A 23,226-nucleotide genomic window follows, 5' to 3' on the forward strand; every position below is an offset into this window, starting at 1 on the left:
CCACGCAGACACGGGAGAAGGTGCCGACTCCACACAGACAGTGACCCAAGGCCGGAGTTGAACCCGAGTCCCTGGCGCTGAAAATTTATATGAGCTACCTCAGTGCTAAATGTCAATTCTTAGTAAAGCATTGCTTGAAATCTTGGAAGCTGTCCAAAAATGAATTGTTTCTCCAGAGTTTAAAATGGCCTCTCTGCTAAATGAGAAATAGCATATGTCAATTTTTAAATATTTATGACATTGAGGGATATTTTTAAAGGGATCTGTTGTGACGTCCCTACAGCTACATGTTTCTGACAGAACCCACATTCTTACACTTGAAGTTGATCTTATCCCAACAATGGGCCTTTTGAGTATAAGTCACTGTTTTGGAAGCGGGAAATAATGCATTCTCTAAAATTAAACAGCCTTATAGTATGTGAAATGTGCTTTGAAGATTTAGGCAAGGGAAAGTGAGAATAGGATTGCTATTTAAAATTTTTTCCCTCAGAACTGTTGATGTCTAATCCCACCACAGTTGTCTGCACATATATGATGGGCATGCTACATGTCATTCCATTGTTCAATGCAAGAAAACATTTCAGTGGTGCTCCATCAATACTCTCTCTCTCTCTACCTTTCCACACCGCAATGGTGCATAGGTCAGATCTTTCTTCAGCTAATCATTCCTGAGACAGGTCACTAGTCTGTTTTCCAGATGCTTATATCTTGAGGGGCACTACACCACATCAAGCATAACTACACTCACACACTCTCCCTTTCTCCCTAAGAGGCAACTTAGCATGGCCAATCCACCTAACCTACGCATCTTTGGAGTCTGGGAGGAAACCTAAGCACCCGGAGGAAACCCACGCAGACACGGGGAGAATGTGCAGATTCCACACAGACAGTGACCCAAGCCGGGAATCGAACCCGTGTCCTTGGCAGCAGTGCTTTTCTTTATTAGTTCATGGGACGTGGTTGTCGCTGGCTGGCCAGCATTTATTGCCCATCCCTAGTTGTCCTTGAGGGGGCAGTTAAGAGTCAACAACATTGCTGTGGCTCTGGAGTCACATGTAGGCCAGACCAGCTAAGGATGGCAGATTTCCTTCCCTAAAGGACATTAGTGAACCAGATGGATTTTTCCAACAATCGACAATGGTTTTCACGGGGCATCAGTAGATTCTTAATTCCAGATATTTTTTATTGAATTCAAATTCCACAACCTGCCATGGCGGGATTTGAACCCCGGACCCCAGAACATTACACTGGGTTTCTGGATTACTAGTCCAGTGGCAATACCATTATGCCACTGCCTCCCTAACACTGTGCCACTGTGCCACCCGTGACATTCATGTCACAAAATAGGACAATGGACAGACATATTGTCACCAAAACAAAAGCAAAATACTGTGGAAGCTGGAATCTGAAACAAAAACAGAAACTCTTGGAAAATCTCACATGTTCTGATTGTTTAATGGACACTTTTAGCACTTTTCTCTGCCTTCATCATCATTTACATTTCCTTCGTCCAATTACAGCGCCCACCTCCGCACTCCCGCAACAGTATAATAGTATAAGTCTCTTCTGATTTTCTTTGCTCTTAGCTCTGATGAGGAATCATCCAGACTTCAAACGTTGGCTCTATTCTCTTTCCACAGGGGCTTTCAGGCCTGCTGAGATTTTCCAGCATTTTCTGTTTTTGTGTGTGATACTGTCACCAAATCCTGGGCCCCTGGTGCTGAGAGGTAGCAGCGCTAACCACCGCACCGCTGTGACACCCATCCATTAACACCACAGAGAGGATTCTACAATTCTCCATAGAACACACACATCACAGGAATGGGGAAAGAAAAGCCCTGTCGTAAGAAACAGATCTTGACTTCAAGCATCTCTGTTTCCTTCTCTTCTGTCGAAGATGTTGAATCCCACTGGGGCGCATTTCATGGCTACTGGCAGCTATCCATTAGTCGTTCTTCATGTTTTTTGCCTTCAAAGCCATGGGAATTCTGTGACTGTACCGACACCAGATCTTGTTGAAGATAAAGGAGAAAAATTGCCAAATCAATAGATATTTTACAAGGACACAAGCTCTTATTTCCCACAATTAAGGTTGAAAGGGTTGTCACATGCTGAAGAGATAACTTCTCTTCAGGTATAAATAAAGTCACTAGAATGCGTACAGCGACCGCAGACATCTACAAACATGATACGTTTTGTCTTGGCCGCTTTTCTTGTCGCAACCGGTAAGCTCCTAATTCATTCCTTCAGCTTTTTTCTCTTCCTCTTCCTCAGATTTGAAGGATTCCTTTAAATACAGCAGGAAATGGACATGATCCTGTATCTGAGGAAGGATGTGCTGGCCTTGGAGAGGATCCAGAGAAGATTCAAGAGAATGATCCCCGGAATGAAAGGTTTTATGTAAGAGGAGTGTTTGAGCACTCTGGGTCTGTGCTCAATGGAGTCTAGAAGGATGAGGGGGGATCTCATTGAAACTTACAGAATACTGAAAGGCCTGGATAGGGTGTGCGTGGGGAAGATGTTTCCATTAGTAGGTGAGATTAGGATCCGAGGGTACAGCCTCAGAATAAAGGGACGATCCTTTAGAACAGAGATGAGGAGGAATTTCTTCAGCCAGAGGGTGGTGAATCTGTAGAATTCATTGCCACAGAAGGCTGTGGAGGCCAGGTCATTGAGTGTACTTAAGACAGAGATAGATACGTTCTTGATGGGTAAGGGGATCAAAGATTACAGCAAAAAGGCATGAGAATGGGGTTGAGAGGCTTATCAGCCATGATCGAGTGGTGGAGCAGGTTCAAGGGGCTGAATGGTCTAATTCTGCTTCTATATCTTATGGCCTTATGGATAGCTCTTTAGCAGTTCCTATTGCCAATGGCAGCAATTGGGAAGGAGAATGAACCACCATACCTCAGCTTCAACAAACACATCAAAGTGTAAAAGACCAAGTTAGCTCAGGTATCATCACAAACTATCAACGAAAATAACATGAGAACACCAGAAGTAGGAACAGATGTAGGCCATTCGGCCCCTTGAACCTGTTATGCCAACCCATAAGATCACGGCTACTCGATCGTACTGTATTTCTCTGCCTGCCCCCCATAAACCCACCTTGTTGCCTGCCCTCTATGACCCTTGAGCCCCTTTTTGATCAAAACTCTATCTAACTCAGCCTTAAATATATCCAGTGACAAGGCTACCACTGCTTTGTGGGGAAGAGATTTCCACAGACTAATAACCCTCTGAGACGAAAAAATATTCTTCTCCTCTCAATCTTAAATGCCAGCTGTCTAATTTCTAAACCAGATCCCCTACAGTTTTCGTAGAGATGGACAAACAGTTTCAAAAGTTAATTATGGGTCTGATAGACCACTTTCTTTAAAAATAACCCTGTTTGTTGTTACAAAAATCATGCCTGACACATTTATCCCAATGACTTAATGGGTAAATACACTATTCATTATGGCATTGAATCACAGTGGGCTGGTTGGTTTGAAACTGGGTTGCGCTTGACCAGCTTGGGTGCTAGATTGCATCTCAGTACCCTTGTACAAGATGACACAGTGGCACAGTGATTAGCTGCCTCACAGTGCCAGCGACCTGGGTTCGACGCCCGGCTTGGGTCACTGTCTGTGTGGAGTTTGCACGTTCTTCCCATGTCTGCATGGGTTTCCTCCGAGTGCTCCAGTTCCCTCCCACACTCCAAAGGTGTGCACGTTAGGTTGATTGGTTATGCTAAATTGCCCCTTAGTGTCCGGGGATGTGTATGTTAGAGGGATTGGCAGGGTAAATATGTGGGTTTTTGGGTATAGGGCCTGGTGGGATTGTTTTGGTGTGGACTCGATGGGCTGAATGGCCTCCTTCTGCACTAATAGGGTTTAGAATCCCTGCAATGCAGAAGAAGACCATACGGCCCATCGCTGCTGCATTGACCACAATTCTATCCTCCATAACCCCAGATATTTTCCCTTCTAAGCCCCTGACACTAAGGGGCAATTTAGTAAGGCCAATCCACCTAAGTGTGGGAGGAAACCGGAGGCCCTGGAGGAAGCCCCTGCAGACACGGGAAGAATGTGCAAACTCCACACAGTCACCTGAGACTGTGAGGCAGCAGTGCGAACCACTGTGCCACCGCTTTTATGAAGATAAAAAGAGAAGAACTGGGGCAATGTTAGAAATGTGAAGTATTTGAAGTATTGTTTTGTTTTCCAGTCTACGGTTGTGGGTCCCCTACCTACCAACCTATACTCTCCAGGGTTGTAGGAGGTGTAGATGCAAGACCGAACAGCTGGCCATGGCAAGTACGTAGACTCTTAATGCCAAACTGTCTTCACATTTAAAGCCTTTAATATTCCAAATAGTAAACAATGTGGGCTGAATAATAAATGGCAGGTGGGAGGGGTGGGGAGGGGGGTCAGAACTGAGGGTGATAGGGATAAGGCGGGAAGGTTTAGGATGATCACACCAGATCAGTCATGATCTCATTGAATAGCAGAACAGACTCGACGGGCTGAATGGCCTACTTCTCCTCCTACACCTTTTGGCCTTATGGATGGCCTCAGGGTTAACCAACTTGAAGCAACATTTCTCTGCTAGAATATTGGATGGAATTTTCCCATCTTGTCCACTACAGGGATCGTAGCAGGAGGGACAGAAAACCCAGCGGACAACGCAAAGGTCCACCGATCCCGGGCAGGAATTTCCGGCTTTGGGACGAGTGCGACCGGAAAAATCCCCTCCATTGTTTTTGAAGCTAAACATCTGAATTTCTTGCAGATCTCTCTCCAAGTTGCGAGGCATGGTAACTGGTTTCACACTTGCGGGGGAACATTGATTGATCCGAGTTGGGTTATGACAGCTGCACATTGCATTAGGTAAGTCACTGGTTTATTTAAAAATGAATATTAATACAATTTATCTTTTCGTGAAATTGGTATCATTTAAAGTCAGGGATGGGATTGTTGTGATATTTTCCCACTGTAGGCTGCATCAAGTACTGCATCAGCAGCACATATACCATACACGACTTACAGGATACTGCGAGGCCTGGATAGAGTGGACGTGGAGAGGATATTTCCACTAGTACGAAAAAACTAGAACCAGACGGCACAACCTTAGGCTAAAGGGGCGATCCTTTAAAACAGAGATGAGGAGGAATTTCTTCAGCCAGAGAATGGTGATTCTGCGGAACTCTTTGCTGCAGAAGGTTGTGGAGCCCAAGTCATTGAGTGTCTTTAAGACAGAGATGGATAGGTTCTCGATTAATAAGGAGAGCAGGGGTTATGGAGTAAAGGCAGGAGAATGGGGATAAGAAAAATATCAGCCATGATTGAATGGTGGAGTAGACTCGATGGGCCGAATGGCCTAATTCTGCTCCTCTGTCCTACGATCTTATGGCCTTATAAAGCTCTCCTAGTCTGATCCAACAATGTCACCCAACTCTACCTGTTGCAACACTTTGCATTTTTTTGCCATTGCCATTCTGCCTGAGTAATACCTCCAGATCGTAGAATCTTACAATGCAGAAGAGGCCATTTGGCCCATTGAGTATGCACCGACTCTCCAGCAGAACATCTTACCCAGGCCCTCTCCGCCACCCTATCCCAATAACCCCACACCTTTCCCATGGATAATCCATCTACACATTTTTAACTGTGGGAAGAAACCAGAGACCCGGAGGAAACCCACGCAGACACGAGGGAGAATGTGCAGTCTCTGACACCGTGAGACAGCGGTGCCAATCACAGTGCCACCGTGATGCCCCGAGTTCATCAAGCTTCAGCAACTGGTTGAGAAGGACCACACTTGCTTTACATTAGATCTGCAATGGACAATCCCTGTAACATATCCCAGATAAACAATTTCAGGTTGAGCCCATATCCCATTCTTAGTGCCGCACCCTCCAGCCAAAATTTCAACCCTCCGCCCCGCTCCCCTCCCCTCCCCTCCCCCCACCACCAACTGTGGTGACTTGCCATTAGCCATTGACTGGAACTTCCAGTCCTGCCAAAGTCTGTAGTGCTTGGCATGGTCCGCCCTCCCTGCTGCTGGGGAACCCACGGTGGGGGTCAACTTTCAGCAGGACAGGAAGATCCTGCCGGCGGGAAGGACAGGAAAATTCCACCCTCTGTCTCAGTCGTAAGTCCCATCTTTCTCCCAGCCACAATTCCAGTTACCAGTGGAAGCCTTCACCTCATCAGACTGGACTGAAATATTTCATTCCATATTTAAGGAAGGACATACTCACTTTAGAAGGAGGCTCACTAAACTAGGTTTTGTGGATGAGGAGATTGTCTGATGAGGAGAAATTGAGTAGACCAGGCCTGTATTCCATGGTGTTTACAAGGCTGAAAGGTAAACAAATTGAAATATATAGAATTCTTGAGGGGTTTGACATGGTAGATGCTGAGTCATTGTTTCCATTGAATCTGAATCATGGGGCGACTCTTTCAGAATAAAGAGTTGGCCATTTAAACTGATGAGGGGAAATTTTTTCACTCAAACATTTGGAGGCTCCAAATTTCTCGACCCTGGGCTGCTGTAGTTGTTCAATCATTGAGTACAGTCAAGGTAGAACTCAAACATGTGAACACGGAGCAACAGTAGACCATTCGGCCCCTTAAGCCTCTACTGCCACCTAACAAGGTCATAGCTGATCTGGAAGTAATCTCTGCTAAAAGTTTCCAGCTGTTCATGCCGGCAGGATCTTCCAGTCCGGTCAACACCACTCCCCCTCTGTGGGTTTCACAGCTGTGAGGGGTTTGTTCAACAGGAAATCCCATTGACAGTGGCGGGATCAGATGATCCCACTGCCGGCCAATGGTGAGCCAATTCCTGCAACCACGAAATGTGTGAGGGTTGCACTGTAAATCCCGCCCCTCAAATTTGCATTTCCCCCTAACCCCGATAACCTTTCACTCCCTTGCTTAACAAGAATTTATCCAGCTATGTCTTGAAAACATTCAAAGTCTCTGCTTCCAGAACGAGAGCTACAAAGATTCATGGGAAAGAATTACACTTCATCTCCATTTTAAATGACCTCTTATTTTGAAACAATGGCCCCTAGTACCAAATTCTCCCACAAGAGGAAACATTCTGGAGTGGCACAGTGGTTAGTACTGCTGCCTCACAAGTTCCAGGGATGTGGGTTCGATTCCCAACTTGGGTCACTGTATGTGTGGAGTTTGCACATTCTCCTCACGTCCACATGATGTTTCCTCCAGTTTCCTCCAAAGGACATGCTAAATTGCCCCTTAGTGTTCCAGGGTGTGATGGATTAGCAGGGATAGGGTCTGGGTGGGATTGTTGTCGATGCTGGGCTGAGTGGCCTCCTTCTGCACTGTAGGGCCTCAATGATCCTCTCCACATCCACCCTTTCAAGATCCCTCAGGATCTTATGTGTTTCAATCAAGTTGCCTCTTATTCTTCTGAACTCCATTGGATGCAAAGCTTAACTTGTCCAACCTTTCCTCATGAGACAACACACCCATTCCTAGCATTAGTCTGGCAAACCTTCTCTGAACTGCTTCCAATGTATTTTACATCGTTCCTTAGAAAAGGTGACCAATATCTGATAGAGTTTTGAGTACAAGGATAATTAAGGGATATATAGAGCAGGAAGATGGAGTTGGGACAGGAGGTCAGCCATGACCTATTTGAATGGTAAAGCAGACTCAAAAGGACAAACGGTCTACCCCAGCTCCTGTTTCACATGTTCCATGTTCATTCCTGGTTTGAAAGATGGTATCTAACCTACAGCCCCATCCTCTCCCTACTTGAAGTCAGTTAACAAGTGTGTGGGTTTCTATGACACGTTCTGAAGCCTTTCACTATTTTAACAATCTTTGGTTTCACTAACAGCAAGAAGAACACCTACAGAGTGGCACTCGGCAAGCAAGTCCTTACAGCTGATGAACCGGGGTCCTTCTTCGCTGACGTTGAGAAGACCATCCGCCATGAGAAGTTCAGCATGATCTTTGCTGCCAATGGGTTAGTATAAAAAAGAAAACTGGATTCAATGAAAGGTTTCTCCCTCTCCTTACAAAACTGCAAAGCTGGCCACATTTCAGATTTGCACTTAGACAGGGTGAGTATTTCATTTTTTTTCTTACTTTGGAGGGCACTTCAGCTAAGGTAGATTCCAGGGCCACCACCTCCCTGCTCCCCCCCCCCCAACCCCCACCCCACACCCCCCCCCACCCACCCCCCATCCCCACCCCACACCCCCCCCACCCACCCCCCCCTACCCCCCCCCACCCCCCCTACCCCCCCCCACCCCCCCTACCCCCCCCACCCCCCCCACCCCACCCACCCCCCCCACCCCACCCCACCCCCCCCACCCCACCCCACCCACCCCCCCCCCACCCCCACCACCACCACCACCCCCCCCCCCCCCCCCCCCCCCCCCGCCACAACAATTAACTTTCCAGCAGTGATCCAGAGTGAGGATCCTGGCTGAGTGACACAATGGTAAGCACTGCCGTCTCGCAGCACCAGAGACCGGGGTTCAATTCCAACCTCGGCTCACTGACTGTGTGGAGTTTGCACGTCTGCATGGGTTTTCTCCGGGCCCTCCGGTTTCCTCCCACATTCCAAAGATGTTTGCAGGTTAGGTTGATTGGCTATGGTAAATTGCCCCTTTGTGACAAGGGGATCAGCAGGGTAAATATATAGGGTTGCGGGGATAGGTTTTGGATGGGATTGTTGTCGCTGCAGACTCAATGGCCTCCTTCTATAATTCAATGAATTTCTTTCCCCTCTTCTATATGAGGAGCAGGGTGGTCTAATGTTTAATCCAACCACTACTCTGCAAAAATCAGCCAACTCAAGGTGAAGGTGTTATAACTTTGGCATTGGCTGGGAGATCTATGCTTAGGAACCAAAATTGTGTCCATTTAGTGCCACACCCCATTGTTCCTGATAGATGTTTGGCCTCATCTGTAAAACAGAGTGCTAATTTAGGTCATAAATATTGTTAACTGTGCCATAGGATTTTACACTGACATCTTGTGGAATATCTATTGACGTTGGGATGCTAGTCAGTGAATTGATGGCAAGAGGACTGAAGGTCCAATAAGTGAATCTTACTAAATGAAACAAAAAGCAAAGCAAACAAAGCCTATTCACAGAGTCTTAAGAGAAATACATCCCACTAAAATCAGGAACAAACTAGTCAGTCATAGAGCACCATGAATGAATAAACAAGTAGGGACAATATTGAAACAGAAGATATTGAAACTAAGTACATAGACAATAAAGGAAAGGATAATAAAAGTAATGTGAATAGGTTAGGAAAGAAGCCAAAAGAAACACATTTAGCAAGGAATATGAAAAGAAACAATGATGCATTCTGCTGATACACAGCACAAGAAAAACTAACATATTGTGATGCCTTGGGGGTGAAAAAACAGGAGGAGGAAGATTCACGGATGTCCTTATTCTCATTGATGGTAGAACCTGCCACACGCTCAGACGTTTGCAGCTATCCTTAGTCAGATGCACTAAGCAGATGACCCTTCTCTACCTCCTCGAGTTCTCGTCCAATTTAGCTTACCCCCTTAAGACACTGAGCAACAGCTCAGTGCATTCAATGAAGCCTTGACAATTGTGTGCACACTCCACCCCCTGAGCCTCTGACATGTCTGCAATCTCTGTGTCTCTATTGGAACAGCACAGTGGCACAGTAGTTAGCACTGCTGCCTCCCAGCACCAGGGATCCGGGTTCGATTCCCGGTTTGAGTCACTGTTGGTGTGTAGTCTGCACGTTCTTCCCTGTGTCTGCGCGGGTTTCCTCTGGATGCTCTGGTTTCCTCCCACAGTCTGAAAAATGTGCTGGTTACGTGCTTTGGCCACGCTAATTTCTCCCTCAGCTAAAAATATAGTAAAGAGCAGTTGGTAAGGATTCCAAAAGAGAAGGTGATGTTTGACAAACTTAATAAAATCCTCCATAGCAGTAACAGAAAGGGTGGACAAAGGTAATGTAGTAGATGTAATATATTTGGATTTTTAAAAATCGTGCAGTAAACCCATGAGTAAAGTCAGAATCTGTCAGGAGGCAAATTGCACAATGGATGGGAAGCTGATTATAAAAGAGCACAGGCATTAAAGGTGAAATTTGTAAATGGTGGGCACTGATGTTCAACAAGGATAATCATTAGGAGCATTTTTAGGAGGATTTGCAAGAATTATGGCAGAACTGAGGTTATGCCTATCAGGAAAGATGGAGTAGTTTGGATCTCGGGCATGTACTTATATTTTCCCATAGCTTTACAAACCGGCTTTGATGTCAGGTGTGGTTTGTAGATGCAGGTTCTTGGTCAGAAATTTTTGAATTTTACAGGTGAACAGGAGAGGTTGGATGGAATGGAGTTGGAGAGATGATGCTGGAGCAGGGTGCTGGTGGATTGTTAGTGCTGACAACAGTTTGGGGTAGTGGAGCTGTTATAGTGCAGACTGAATGATACGGCTTTGATGGGTATGCAGGAAAAGAGAGGGCCAAATGTCTCCATACAGCAGGTCTCTCAAAGTGGCAGGAAAAATTGTTACTTGATAGGTTTGAAGGAGGATACGTTCTAAGGCTATGTAGAGGAAAGGGACAAGATGGTGGCACAGTAGTTAGCACTCCTGCCTCACAGCACCAGGACCCGGGTTCAATTCCGGCCTCGGGTCACTGCCTGTGTGGAGTCTGCACGTTCTCCCAGTGTCTGCGTGGGTTTCCTCCAGTTGCTCTGACTTCATCCCAAGTCCCAAGATATGCAGATTAGGTGGGTTGGCCATGATCAATGTGTAGGATTATAGGGAAAGGGTGGGGGATTGGACCTAGGTAGGATGCTCTTTTGGAGGGTCAGTGCAGACTGGATGGGCCGAATAGCCCCTTTCTGCACTGTAGGGATTCAGTTGGATTCTACAGCAAAAGTAGGGGCGTGAAATCTTCCAAAGAGCTAGCACAGATATGATGGGTCGAACGTCCCCCCTCGTGTGCTATACATCTCAATGAAACACAAATAATCACATCACTAAATTAATTGGGAACAAACTAGGATGTGAAAAGTCAGTCAGACCCCTCAGAGTTCACACCATTGATAAAAAGCTCACTCCATCTGTACACTCCTCTCCACAACTGTTGATGCTCAATGCCCTTTTCTCTTTCTCTTCCCAGATATGACATTGCTCTCGTCAAGCTTACAGCACCAGTGGTTTTGGATGACAAAATTGAGTTGGGTTGTATCCCTGCCCCAGGCACGCTTCTCCCCAATAACTTCAGTTGTTATATCACCGGTTGGGGCCTTCTGAAAGGTGAGTGAATCAAGATATAAAGAGCTATTTAACGAGGCACTGCTTCACAGCATTAGAGCACAATAATCTCATCTAAGGCCCCGTGCGTCTCACAAATCTTGGCAATCTGACAAAGCCGAGGCCACACCCTGCTGTTTGCACTTTTAATGTTAGTTCACTAGTTTTCCTACTAGTTTGTAGATCTGTTCCACTGATTTCAATTCTTATCCTCCAACTGCTACACTGCAAATGTTAGCCAATTCCCCAGGGACAACTGCGTTAAACTTACACCCGGTTATTCTTAGCACCTCATCCGATTGCATCAATAAATCAACTTGAGGGTTTCATTTTGAAGCCATTGGGTGGCATGGTGGCACAGTGGTTAGCACTGCTGCTTCACAGCGCTAGGAACCTGGGTTCAATTCCCAGCTTGGTCACTGTCTGTGTGCAGGGACCTGGGTCACTGTCTGTGTGGAGTCCGCACAATCTCCCTGTGTCTGCGTGGGTTTCCTTCGAGTGCTCCGTTTTCCTCCCACAGTCCAAAGATGTGCGGGTTAGGTGGATTGGCCATGCTGAATTGCCTTTTAATGTCAGGGGGATTAGTAAGATAAAATGTGAGGGGTTACTGGGGTAGGGCTTGGGTGGGATAGTTGCTGGTGCAGACCTAATGGACTCCTTCTGCACTGCAGGATTCTATGATTCTACATGCGGGTTTGGCAGATTGGCCAAGCTAAATTGCCCCTTCGTGTCAAGGGGATTAGCGGGGTAAACACGTGGGTTTATGGTACGGGGATAGGGTCTGGGTGGGATTGTTGTTGGTGCAGTCTCGATGGGCTGAATAGCCTCCTTCTGCACTGCAGGGATTCTATGTTTCAAGTATGGTGAACTGTAACACAAGAGTTTTGCTGACACCATTGTGCCATTCAACAAATTGGAAGCAAGCAGGACTTAAACAGTTGAACAGGGTATAATTTACATCAAAACACAAAGAAGCAGTCTATTTACAAAGAGGATATGAAATATATCTGACTGAAAGGTGAAAATAAACTAGTCAATGATAACACACCATGGAAGAAGAAAAAAATAAAGGTAACAATGAAACTAAAGAAAGAGGCTTACAAAGGAAGCGAAGGAGAAAAGCGAACATAAAAAAATAAGTTTTGAAAGAAGCCAAAAACACAGTTTGAATTTTGTGGATCCGCAGTTTCAAAAGGGTGTTACAAGCCTTGTTGCCGCATTGGTGAATAAACCCTAAATCAGCACACTAATCAACAACTTGGGATATATACAAATTAATGGGAATTTTGACTCAATCGTTATGATCCATGAAGTAACTTACACAGATCATAGTAAGAAGTTTCACAACACCAGGTTAAAGTCCAACAGGCTTATTTGGAATCACGAGCTTTCAGAGACTTGCTTCTTCCTCAGGTGAGTGATGAAGGAGCAGCGCTCCCAAAGCTCGTGTAAACCTGTTGGACTTTAACCTAGTGCTGTGAGACTTCTGACTGTGTGCCCTCTCCAGTCCAATGCCGGCATCCCCAGATCATGACATGTCCGGGTTGGGGGATTATTGCTCATGAGAAAAAAGCTGATACTGCGAGGACTGAACCTAACTGTATAAGACTTGATTGCTTTGGCACAGGAGACAAGGAGTCTCATGTTGAGGCAACTTGTTTGCAGCTGGAGAGTGATTGGCCAGTGATTGTACAGCTATGATTGCTGGGAAAAAAGAGAGAGCCTAATGAACAAGAGGTGGGGGTGTTGGACACATTTTATTGGAATTCTGGCATGTAACGATACCATATTTTAAGAGATTATTTTTAATCCTACACTCATTCCATCTCATAACAATGATCCTTATTATGTTACTTAGACATTAACGGGGCCTTAAGAGTGATCAATCAGAGAACATAAATAACTTACCTCATGGTATATGGGGACCTATCGAAAGGCCTTGAACATAGAAAGCTGATGTAATCAATGTGCTTCACTTCCATTCCCGTTTGAGATGAATTGTGTTACGGATGTCAGATTTGTGTTACGGATGTCAGATTTTCTCCTGTGTTCAGTGGCATTAGTCACTCCCAGGACATGCCCCCGTGTCTCTGACATTTGGAGTTAACTCACACAGCCCAATATCTAAATACACATTAGTATAGTCTGGGAAATGTGACAATGACTTCATTACTTTTCTCTCTCCTTGCCAGACCCGCTGAGATTTTCCAGCATTTTCTCTTTTGGTTTCAGATTGCACCATCCGCAGTAATTTGCTTTGATCCAATGACTTAATGGGCCCAATTTTCCCATGGGCTTTGGGACCTCGATGGCAGGGCCAAATAGGGGGTCCCTGGTCCGTACTTGCCAGTGGGATCTTCTAAATGGTCACCTCTGGGTCTCCCATCCAATTAAGGACAGTGGGAGGACTGTTGATCTGCTGGACCAGAGATCTGGCAGGTCCGAAACCTCCACAGTGGAAAAGACGGCATTGACAAGGCAGGCACCTCCACATAAATACATCGAAAATTAAACATTCAGGGGGCTTTGGAGATCATATAAATATAGAAATTAGGAACAGGAGTAGGCTATTCAGTCCTTCGAGCCCACCCTACCATTCATTATGATCATGGCTGATCATTGAATTCAATAGCCTGATCACCCTGACCCCCCCATCCCCTGATCCCTTTAGCCCCAAGAGTTAGGCCGAATTTCTTCTCGAAATCACTGGCCAATCACTCTCCGGCTGCAAACAAGTTGCCTCAACACGAGACTCCTTGCCTCCTATGTCAAAGCGACCAAGTCTTATACAGTTAGGTTCAGCCTTCACAATATCAGCTTTTTCTCACGGGCAATAACCCCCTAACCCGGGCATGTCACAATCTGTGTTATGATGTGAAGATGCCGGCGTTGGACTGGGGTGGGCATAGTAAGAAGTCTCACACACCAGGTTAAGGTTTTGGCCTCGACAACTTTCTATGCTAGTGAATTCCGCACATTCACCACCCTCTGGGTGAAGACATTTCTCCTGATCTCAGTTCGAAAAGATTTACCCCTTATCTTCAAACAATGACCACTGGTTCTGGACTCCCCCACCATCATTCTTTCTGAATCTACCCTGTCTAACCCTGTTAGAATTTTATAAGTTTCTATGCGATCCTGTCCAACTCTTCTAAACTCCAACGATTACCATCCTAACCCAAACTCGCCACCCCAGGAATCAGCTTCAAGAGGCAACAGGAAGATCCAAGGGCTGCCTCTCCAGCCCCTCATGGACAATGGAACCCCCGTGAAGCTGTGATTTCCCCACACAGCACCCTCCTATGAGCAAGGTGCCAGCGGCCTTCATGAATTGCCCCTAATTGGGGTCTTAATTATGCAACTTGACTGCCCACCTCCTGTTCTCTGCTGGGAACCATCCCCTGTCAGCAGGACAACGAGTAAGTTTTAAGGGGCGCCTGGACAAATACATGAATAGGATGAGAATAAAGCGATATCATCCACAGGAGGTTTTAATTCAAGCAGGCAGCATGGTCGGCGCAGGCTTAGGGAACCAAAGGGCCTGTTCCCGTGCTACAATTTTCTTTGTTCTCTTTGTTCAAACATTGGGGAACCACCCCAGAGTGGCTCCCTGCTATTTTACCAGCTGCCTTGCCATCCTTTCTTCAAACCTGGGGGCCAGTATAATTCAATCCCATACAAGAGTTCGGGAATCACACACAGATATAAAAACAAAAAGAGAACAAAGAACAGCACAGCACAGGAAACAGGCCCTTCAGCCCTACAAGCCCGTGCCGCCCATTTTAACACACTCAGTGAGTGCCTTATTTGAGTCTTACGTCGCTCGTCGATGTTTTTGTCTACCTCTAGTGGAACTCCACAATAAAGGGGGTGGAAATTTAGGGGATTGTATGTACGCCGGATTAAGGGAGAACCAATTAAGGGACAATTTATTGACACCAATCAGCCTAAAAAGCACGTTTTTGGGACGTGGGAGGAAACCGGGGTGCCCGCAGAAAACCCACGCAAGCATGGGGAGAATGTGCAAACTCCCACAGACATTAGACACAGATGTTAGAACTTTGTAGGACTGGAGGAGATGACAGAGGTTTTGGGGGGATGCCATGTCTGTTACATGTGCCCTCACAGACACGTCTCCAAAGTTTCAGTTGGTGGTACAATAAATCCCAGTACTCTGGAGAGAGCAGCAGGAACTTTCAGCGCCTGGACAATAATCTGGCTGAACTGTTTTTCCAACATATCTGCACAATTTTTATTCCACTCGCATCCTTCAGTCTATTATTCCTCATTACTCTCAGTCTTCACTGTTGTTTGTTTACTCTGTATCTCTTGTTGGATTATTGGTCACCCTTGAGAAACACACACAAGTTATGGGTGATCCTATTTGCCGAGCTTTGGCAGGCTGAGCGGGGTGGTGTGGGGCACCATGACCAGGCCTTCATGTGATGTCCACACCGATGCTTTTTTTAACCGGTAGGTTGGATTGGAGAGTGGTCCAAAGCGACCGTTTCTCTCCCCTTTCCCCAATCTGAGAAGGCAGAAGCCAGTTGAAGGTCTTATGAGGAAAGGCTGAGGGACTTGAGGCTGTTTTCGTTAGAGAGAAGGTTAAGAGGTGACCTAATTGAGGCACACAAGATGATCAGAGGATTAGGTAGGGTGGACAGTGTGAGCCTTTTTCCTCGGATGGTGATGGCTAACACGAGGGGACATAGCTTTAAATTGAGGGGTGATAATTATAGGATGGATGTCAGAGGTAGGTTCTTTACTCAGAGGGTAGTAAGGGTGTGGAATGCCCTGCCTGCAGCAGTTGTGGACTCGCCAACTTTAAGGGCGTTCTAATGGTCATTGGATAGGCATATGGATAATATTGGAATAGTTTAGGTTAGAGGGTCATTAGCTTGGTTTCACTGGTCGGCGCAACATTGAAGGCCGAAGGGCCTGTACTGCGCTGTAATGTTCTACGTTCCTCTATCACCCACGCTGAGATTGGCAAACTCTGACTGACCCTAGCACCTCCCTGAGGTGAATTGACCAAAAATGTCATTTAACGTAATTATGAGATCCTCATCCCAATATCAGGTGTGTCCAAATCCTTGGATCTGGGAGAACGTGAATGGGGAACTCAACACATAGGCCTTTTGAGTAGCAACTAGAAAATTATTGTCCAATTCTCACCTGCACTTCTCTGTAACAATTGGGTTTGTTCCCTTTCAGCTGGCGGTACTGTCTCTGACGTCCTACAACAAGCCCTTCTACCCGTCGTTGATCATGCCATTTGCTCCAAGCCTGATTGGTGGGGATCGATAGTCAAGCAGTCGATGGTGTGCGCTGGTGGCGATGGAGTTGTCTCAGGATGCAATGTTAGTCGACCAATGCAAACTGCTCACAGATTGTGTCATTTGAGACCTTCTGCGTCTCCATGGCAACTAACCCCTGTTTCTGCTCTCCACTCAGGGAGATTCTGGCGGACCCCTGAACTGCCAGCACCCTGACGGTATCTGGAAAGTGCACGGTATCGTCAGCTTTGGGTCCAGTTTCTGCAGCCACAAGAAGAAGCCAACAGTCTTCACCCGCGTGTCTGCCTACAATGATTGGATTTCTGAGGTACCTAGCCAGAAATAATGATGATTACTGAAGTCACGAATATTACTATCTCTTCGTATTGCTGAACCCCACCACTCCTGTCAAACCCATCTGTTTTACATTGCTTTTGAGAAGCTCACAAAGTCTCAATTTTACAAATCCTATCCCTGTGTTTAAATCCAGCCCCTCTTCGTCACTTTTCCTTCCCCCAAAATCCTGCACCCCCAAATCTCTGTAATCTCCTCTATGTCCTATGAGGTTCCAAGACCTTCCTCTTCCTCCAATTCTGATCTCTTGGCTAGCCACCATTTCCACCACTGGTGGTTGTATCTTCAGCTGCCAAAGACCTAACCTCTGGAACTCCCGCCCTGAACCTTTCCATTAATCTCCCTCTCTTCCTTCAAATCACTCCCTATAAAAGGCCTACCTCATTGACCAAGTTTTTAGTCACCTATCCCAGTAAATAACTTTACATTCCTCCATGTCTCATTTCATCTTAGAACAAACTTACCAAGTGCAATGTTGCTCCATTAACGGCGCTATATAAATGAAAGTTGCTGAGGGCTGGAAGCTACAGAGGAACATTGTAATGACCAAGGTCATAGAAGAATCTCCGAGAGTGCAGAAGGAGGCTACTTGGCCCATCAAGTCTGCACGGGCCCACCGAGGCCCTATCCCCGTAATTGCACTTGTCCACCTTGCTAATCCCTCTGAGACTAAGGGGCAATTCACTATGGCCAATCCACCTAACTGGCACATCTTTGGACTGTGGGAGGAAACCAGAGCAATTGAGGGAAACACATGCAGACACAGGGAGAATGTGCAAACTCCACACAGACAGTGACCCGAGGCCAGAATTGAACCGGGGACCTTGGCACTGTAAGGCAGCAGTGCTAACCACTGTGCCATTGTTTCCCTTGACCGTGTGGTCAGGAAAACCAGTAACCAGGATCAGCTCCCATTCTTCCTGGCTGGGTTTGGTGACAGGAGAGGAAGATCTTACGAGAGGCCCTAATTGCGTTTTACGTTAATGGGAAGTCACGCCGTGATTGTCCCCTGCCAGTGACATGACATCAATCCCGACACTCAATGTTGGGAACACAATTATAATAAACATTGAACGCAGGACAGTACAGCACAGGGACAGGCCCTTCGGCCAACGATGTTGTGCCAAATTAAACTAATTTTCCCACAATGTTGTGCTGAACATGACGCTAAATTAAACTAATTCTTTCTGTCTGTCTTTGCTCCATATTCCTTTAGAGTCATCGAGGTTTACAGCATGGAAACAGGCCATTCGGCCCAATTTGTCCATGCTGCCCTTATTTTTTTTAAAACCCCTAAGCTAATCCCAATTGCCCACATTTGCCCAAAACCCTCTATACCCATCATACCCATGTATCTATCTAAATGCTTTTTAAAAGATAAAATTGTACCCACTTCTACTACTACCTCTGGCAGCTTGTTCCAGACACTCACCACCCTCTATGTGAAAAAATTGCCCCTCAGGACCCTTTTGTTTCTCTCCCCCTCTCACCTTGAACCCATGCTCTCTAGCTTTAGACTCCCTTAATTCCTTCCATATTCATGTGCTCCTTATTCAAAAGCTCCTTAAGCTTGAATCTGACAATCAGGTCTCTACACCTGATCAACCTCCACCCCCCCCCCCACCCCGTTAGATAACCCATTCATGTTGGTGTGAGGGTATGCTGAGTGAATTATCTCTTGTTTCCCATGGCACGCCTTTGGTGGGCAGACCTCCCAGAGGGGCTCAGAATGGGTGCATCGCTCAGGGAAGAGATTGCCATGCTCAGGCAGGTAGTCATGATGTGGAGATGCCAGTGTTGAACTGGGGTAAACACAGTAAGATGCCTCACAACACCAGGTTAAAGTCCAACAGGTTTACTTGGTAGCAAACGCCACTAGCTTTCAGAGCGCTGCTCCTTCGTCAGGTGAGTTTGCGATCAGAGCTCTCTCCACTCACCTGACGAAGGGGCAGCGTTCCGAAAGCTGGTGGCGTTTACTACCAAACAAACCTGTTGGACTTTAACCTGCTGTTGTGAGACTTCTTACCAGGCAGGTAGTGCCAGGGGTCAGTGCCCAGGGTTTCGTAGGTGGGGAGGGTGGTAGTGGTTCCATTCTAACTTCTGTGCACTGGGGTGGCCTTTAAAAATAGCACCCAGACCTTTAAAAAACAAAGTTGCTGGCAGGGCGGGCCCTGTTATGGGACCTGCCCCTCTGCATTACGTTCCTGACAATACGGCAGCGACAAGTCAGTTTTAGTGCCAGTGGTTCAATGTCACATTTCCTGCCCGCTGCCACAATCTGTGAAAAGAAAGATAAAATTCCACCCAGATGCCGCTCTGTGGGGTGAATGGAGTAGCAGCAGGAGTGTGGGTGGGCCGTGAATAACCACAACACCACCACCTCTCAACCCCCACACAACTCCAGTGCTGAATTGCAAACAGAGCAGATTTGTCACGGGTATTTATAGAATTTAGTATCATATTGAGGCAGCCTGTGTCTATGCCTATGTGATGCCAACTGCATGCTGACTGGGCACAAAGTGATTTGGCTTTGATCTTTGGATCAAGTTTCAGGAGACTATCAATAACCCCTGCTGTTAAATGGGAAATCCCGCAAGCTCGAGTCATTGCCAGTGTCAGTTTGAGATGACGATTCCTATCTCTCTGGGTCCATCCCAAGATAGAAGTCTGACAACACCAGGTTCAAGTCCAACCGATTTATTTGATAGTAAACTCACAAAGCTTTAGAGGTCAAGTTAGCCATTCTTACTTGTTAGGGGTTGTTCTGATGCATTGTGAACATCTGCTCTATAGAAGCTTCCTGGTAAAAGGCTCCAGGCTGCTTTGTAGTGGGAGTCCATAGATTACCCATCATAACATTCTAACAATGACAAATTAGTGTGAGGTGGGTTCCACAGTTAGAACAGTGGGACTGGGATATCATGTATCTTATCACTTGCAGCATTTACAAAATCTCAAGTATTCTTATTATAACATTAAGATCATTAGAAAAATCACGCATCCAGACGTGGCAGAGACAATGGTCCGAATTTTCTAACCTCGCCCATGGCTGAGATTCTCCAGTCCTGCTGCAGTGAATGAGGATTTGGCTGAGCACCAAATTCTCCGTTCTCGCTGGCAGCAGTAGCAGGGGTGTATGAGACTGGAAAATTCTGGTCTCTATTCTTTCTTCTGCTAGCCATTTGGGCCATCAATTATGTCAAGTTCTTCTGGAGGCCGTAAGCCTGAAATGTTAACTCTGTCTCTCTCCCAACACATACTGATTATTCTTGTTCTTAAGAGTCATTATATAAGAACAGTTTCAGAAGGAGGCCATTCGGCCTATTGAGTCCATGCTGGATTTCTATAGAGCAATCCAATCAATCCCACCCCTCTGCTCTGCTCCCATAGTCTTGTTATTTGAGGATTTGGTCATGTGCCCATAACCTGGCCATTCCAGCACCAATCCTATTTCCAGTGAGATATTTGCCCAGACATAAAATAGTGCAGCTGCTGAGAATCTGCAATAAAAATCGAAACACCCAGCAGGTTAGGCAGCATCTGTGGAGAGAGAAACAGAGTTAATAGTTCAGGTCAAGGACCTTCCATCAGAGAGGTAACAGCATTTAAGCAGATAAAGCTTAAGGACAAGAGTGAGGTAGATCAAAAGAGAAGATCTATGATAGGCAAGAGGGAATTAAATAACAAAAAGAATGATGGTGCGCTGTGAAAGGGGATGTTAATCGGATAGGAAAAGGAGGGATTAGCTGAACAGAAGAAATTCAAAAGATCAGTTGTTGCTGTCTGAGAAAAGAATGGGAGCAGAGATTCCAATCTAAATTTTGCAAGTCAGTCACATCCATAACTGCCGAGGAAAGCATGTACCACCTCTCGATTTAAGGGTAACAGAGGTTAGCATTGCTGCCTCACAGCGCCAGGGAACCGGGTTCAATTTTGGCCTTGGGTCACCGTCTGTGTGAAGTTTGCACGTCTTCCCCGTGTCAGCGTGGGTTTCCTCCAGGTGCTCCGGTTTCCTCCCACAGTCCAAAGAGGTATAGGTGAGGTGAATTGCCCGTGCTAAATTGCCCCTTAGTGTCCAAAAATGTGTAGGTTAGGTGGATTGGCCATGCTAATTCACCCTTAGTGTCCTAAGATGTGTGGGTTAGGTGGATTGGCCATGCTAGTTCACCTCTTAGTGTCTTAAGATGTGTAGGTTAGGTAGATCTGCCACGCTAAATTGCCCCTTAGTGTCAGGGGAACTAGCAAGATAAATACGTGGGATTATGTGGTTAGGGTAGGGCAGGGTTGTTGTCAGTGCAGGCTCGATGGGCCAAATAGCCTCCTTCTGCACTGTAGGGATTTTATGATTGAGTGAATTTATTACTAACAATTGGGGTGAACTTTTGATAAATAAATTATTCTAAAAATATCATTCTAATGACAATTCTATTACTTTACAGAAAATGATGAACAACTAAAATGATTCACTCTGAGGCTTCAGATGATTGCAAACAGATGCAATTCACAAAATAAATGTATTTCTGAAATTAACGCTGCTGTGTGGCCTTTCAATGTCATTCTTTATTGAAAGTGATCTACATTTATAGTCAGTGACTCGCAAGATCTCTGAACTCTTTGACATACACAGAGTTCACAGAATGGAGACTGTATGGGTGAGAAATGTTATTAACCTAAGCAGACTGTGCAAAGCCCCCTTCGTAATTGAGGCGTGCTGCTGAGGTCTGGTCCCTCAATGTCAGCAACCTTCACAAGCGTGGCAATTCTCCACATGGAGACCAGATAACAAGCGTTGAACAGTAGGAGGCCATTCAGCCCCTTGAGTCTGTTCTGGTGTTCAAACAGGTCATGGCCAGCTTTGTCTTAACTCAAGGAGTTCAACAGCATCCCAAACAAAGCAACCCATCCATCAGCTTAAATCATCACTCACTCCGACACCAATGCTCAGCGATGGCAGTGTGTACCGTATACAAGGTCACTAAAGCAAATGAACATTCAAACAAGCAGCAGGCCATTTGGCCCCTCCAGCTGCTTCAGCATTCAGTAAGATAATGGCTGATCTGATTTTGGCCTCATTCCACTCTCTCTCCCTACCCCGTTTCGTTCCCTTGATAGTCAAGAATCTACGTACTCCTGCCTTAAAAGTATCCAATGAAGGATATACCAATAGAAAATAAAAGTATACCAATAAAAGGATGCGGGAGGATCTTAAAGACGTATAAGATAATGAAAGGGATGGATAGGGTAGAGGTAGAGAGATTCTTCCCGCTTAGAAAGGATAGCAGGACTAGAGGGCACAGCCTCAAGATAAGGGGGGTGCAGTTTAGAACAAGTTGAGGAGGAACTTCTTCACTCAAAGGGTGGTGAACCTCTGGAATTCCCTGCCCGTTGAAGTGATGGAGGCTACCTCGCTAAATATATTTAAGTCACGGGTAGATAGGTTTTTGATAGACAAGGGAATTAAGGGTTATGGGGAGAAAGCGGGAAAGTGGAACTGATCCACTTCAGATCAGCCATGATCTTATTGAATGGCGGGGCAGGCTCGAAGGGCTAGATGGCCTACTCCTGCTCCTATTTCTTATGCTCTTATATAATACTCTTATCTAATAAAAATGGCGGCAGGGTAGCACGGTGGTTAGCACTGCTGCCCCATAGCACCAGGGACCCGGGTTCGATTCCTGGCTTGGGTCACTATCTGTGTGGAGTTTGCACATTCTCCCCGTGGCTGTGTGGGTTTCCTCCGGGAGCTCCGGTTTCCTCTCACTGCCTGAAAGATGTGCTGGTTCGGGTGCATTGACTCAAACAGGCGCCAGACTAGGGGAATTTCATAGTAACCTCATTGCAGTGACAATGTAAGCCTTACTCATAACTAATAAATAAACTTTAAAAACTTTGCTTTCCGAGTGAAGAAGTGTTTCTTGACATCATCCTGAATCAGGTCCACACAGCAGGACACAATCCTTATCAGATGAGTTTATGGAGACTCTGAGTAGGGCTTACTGAGTCACAATTAGGAGAGAGGAAACTTGGCTTAAACCTGTTCCTCCTCAACCCTGCTTACCTTCAACCCAAAACTGCTGGATTTGGGTCAAGTGCGATGTTCATTTTTTTGGTAAATCTTAAACCCACACTGTCTTGTACTCGCACACCCCTCGTCTTAACAAAGGTGTCATACGATCAGGAAACCATCTCGTTTCCCGAAAGCAGATTGTTTATTGAAATATTTTAAGTGAGGCTATGTGCCTCTTACTTTCTCTATTTTCCAGCTTTAATGCTGGCTGACCAGGTTTCCCTGACCTTGGAGAACCCG

The 23,226-nt window shown here is 46.0% G+C and overlaps 1 protein-coding gene across 1 annotated transcript; it reads left to right on the forward strand.

Moving 5' to 3' along the window:
• Nucleotides 1–2,185: 2,185 nt before the first annotated feature.
• Nucleotides 2,186–21,449, forward strand: LOC145360303 (chymotrypsin-like elastase family member 2A). The gene is made up of 8 exons (XM_080215460.1): nt 2,186–2,225; nt 4,210–4,298; nt 4,774–4,871; nt 7,858–7,986; nt 11,156–11,292; nt 16,504–16,649; nt 16,744–16,893; nt 21,359–21,449. Exons 1-8 carry the CDS (start codon nt 2,186–2,188, stop codon nt 21,374–21,376), a joined length of 807 nt encoding a protein of 268 aa, XP_080071586.1. The 3' UTR covers nt 21,377–21,449.
• The last annotated feature ends 1,777 nt before the right edge of the window (nt 21,450–23,226 follow it).

Source organism: Carcharhinus amblyrhynchos, chromosome 30 (assembly GCF_965287045.1).
Source record: "Carcharhinus amblyrhynchos chromosome 30, sCarAmb.v2.hapA, whole genome shotgun sequence".
NCBI classification, from domain to species: Eukaryota; Metazoa; Chordata; class Chondrichthyes; order Carcharhiniformes; family Carcharhinidae; genus Carcharhinus; species Carcharhinus amblyrhynchos.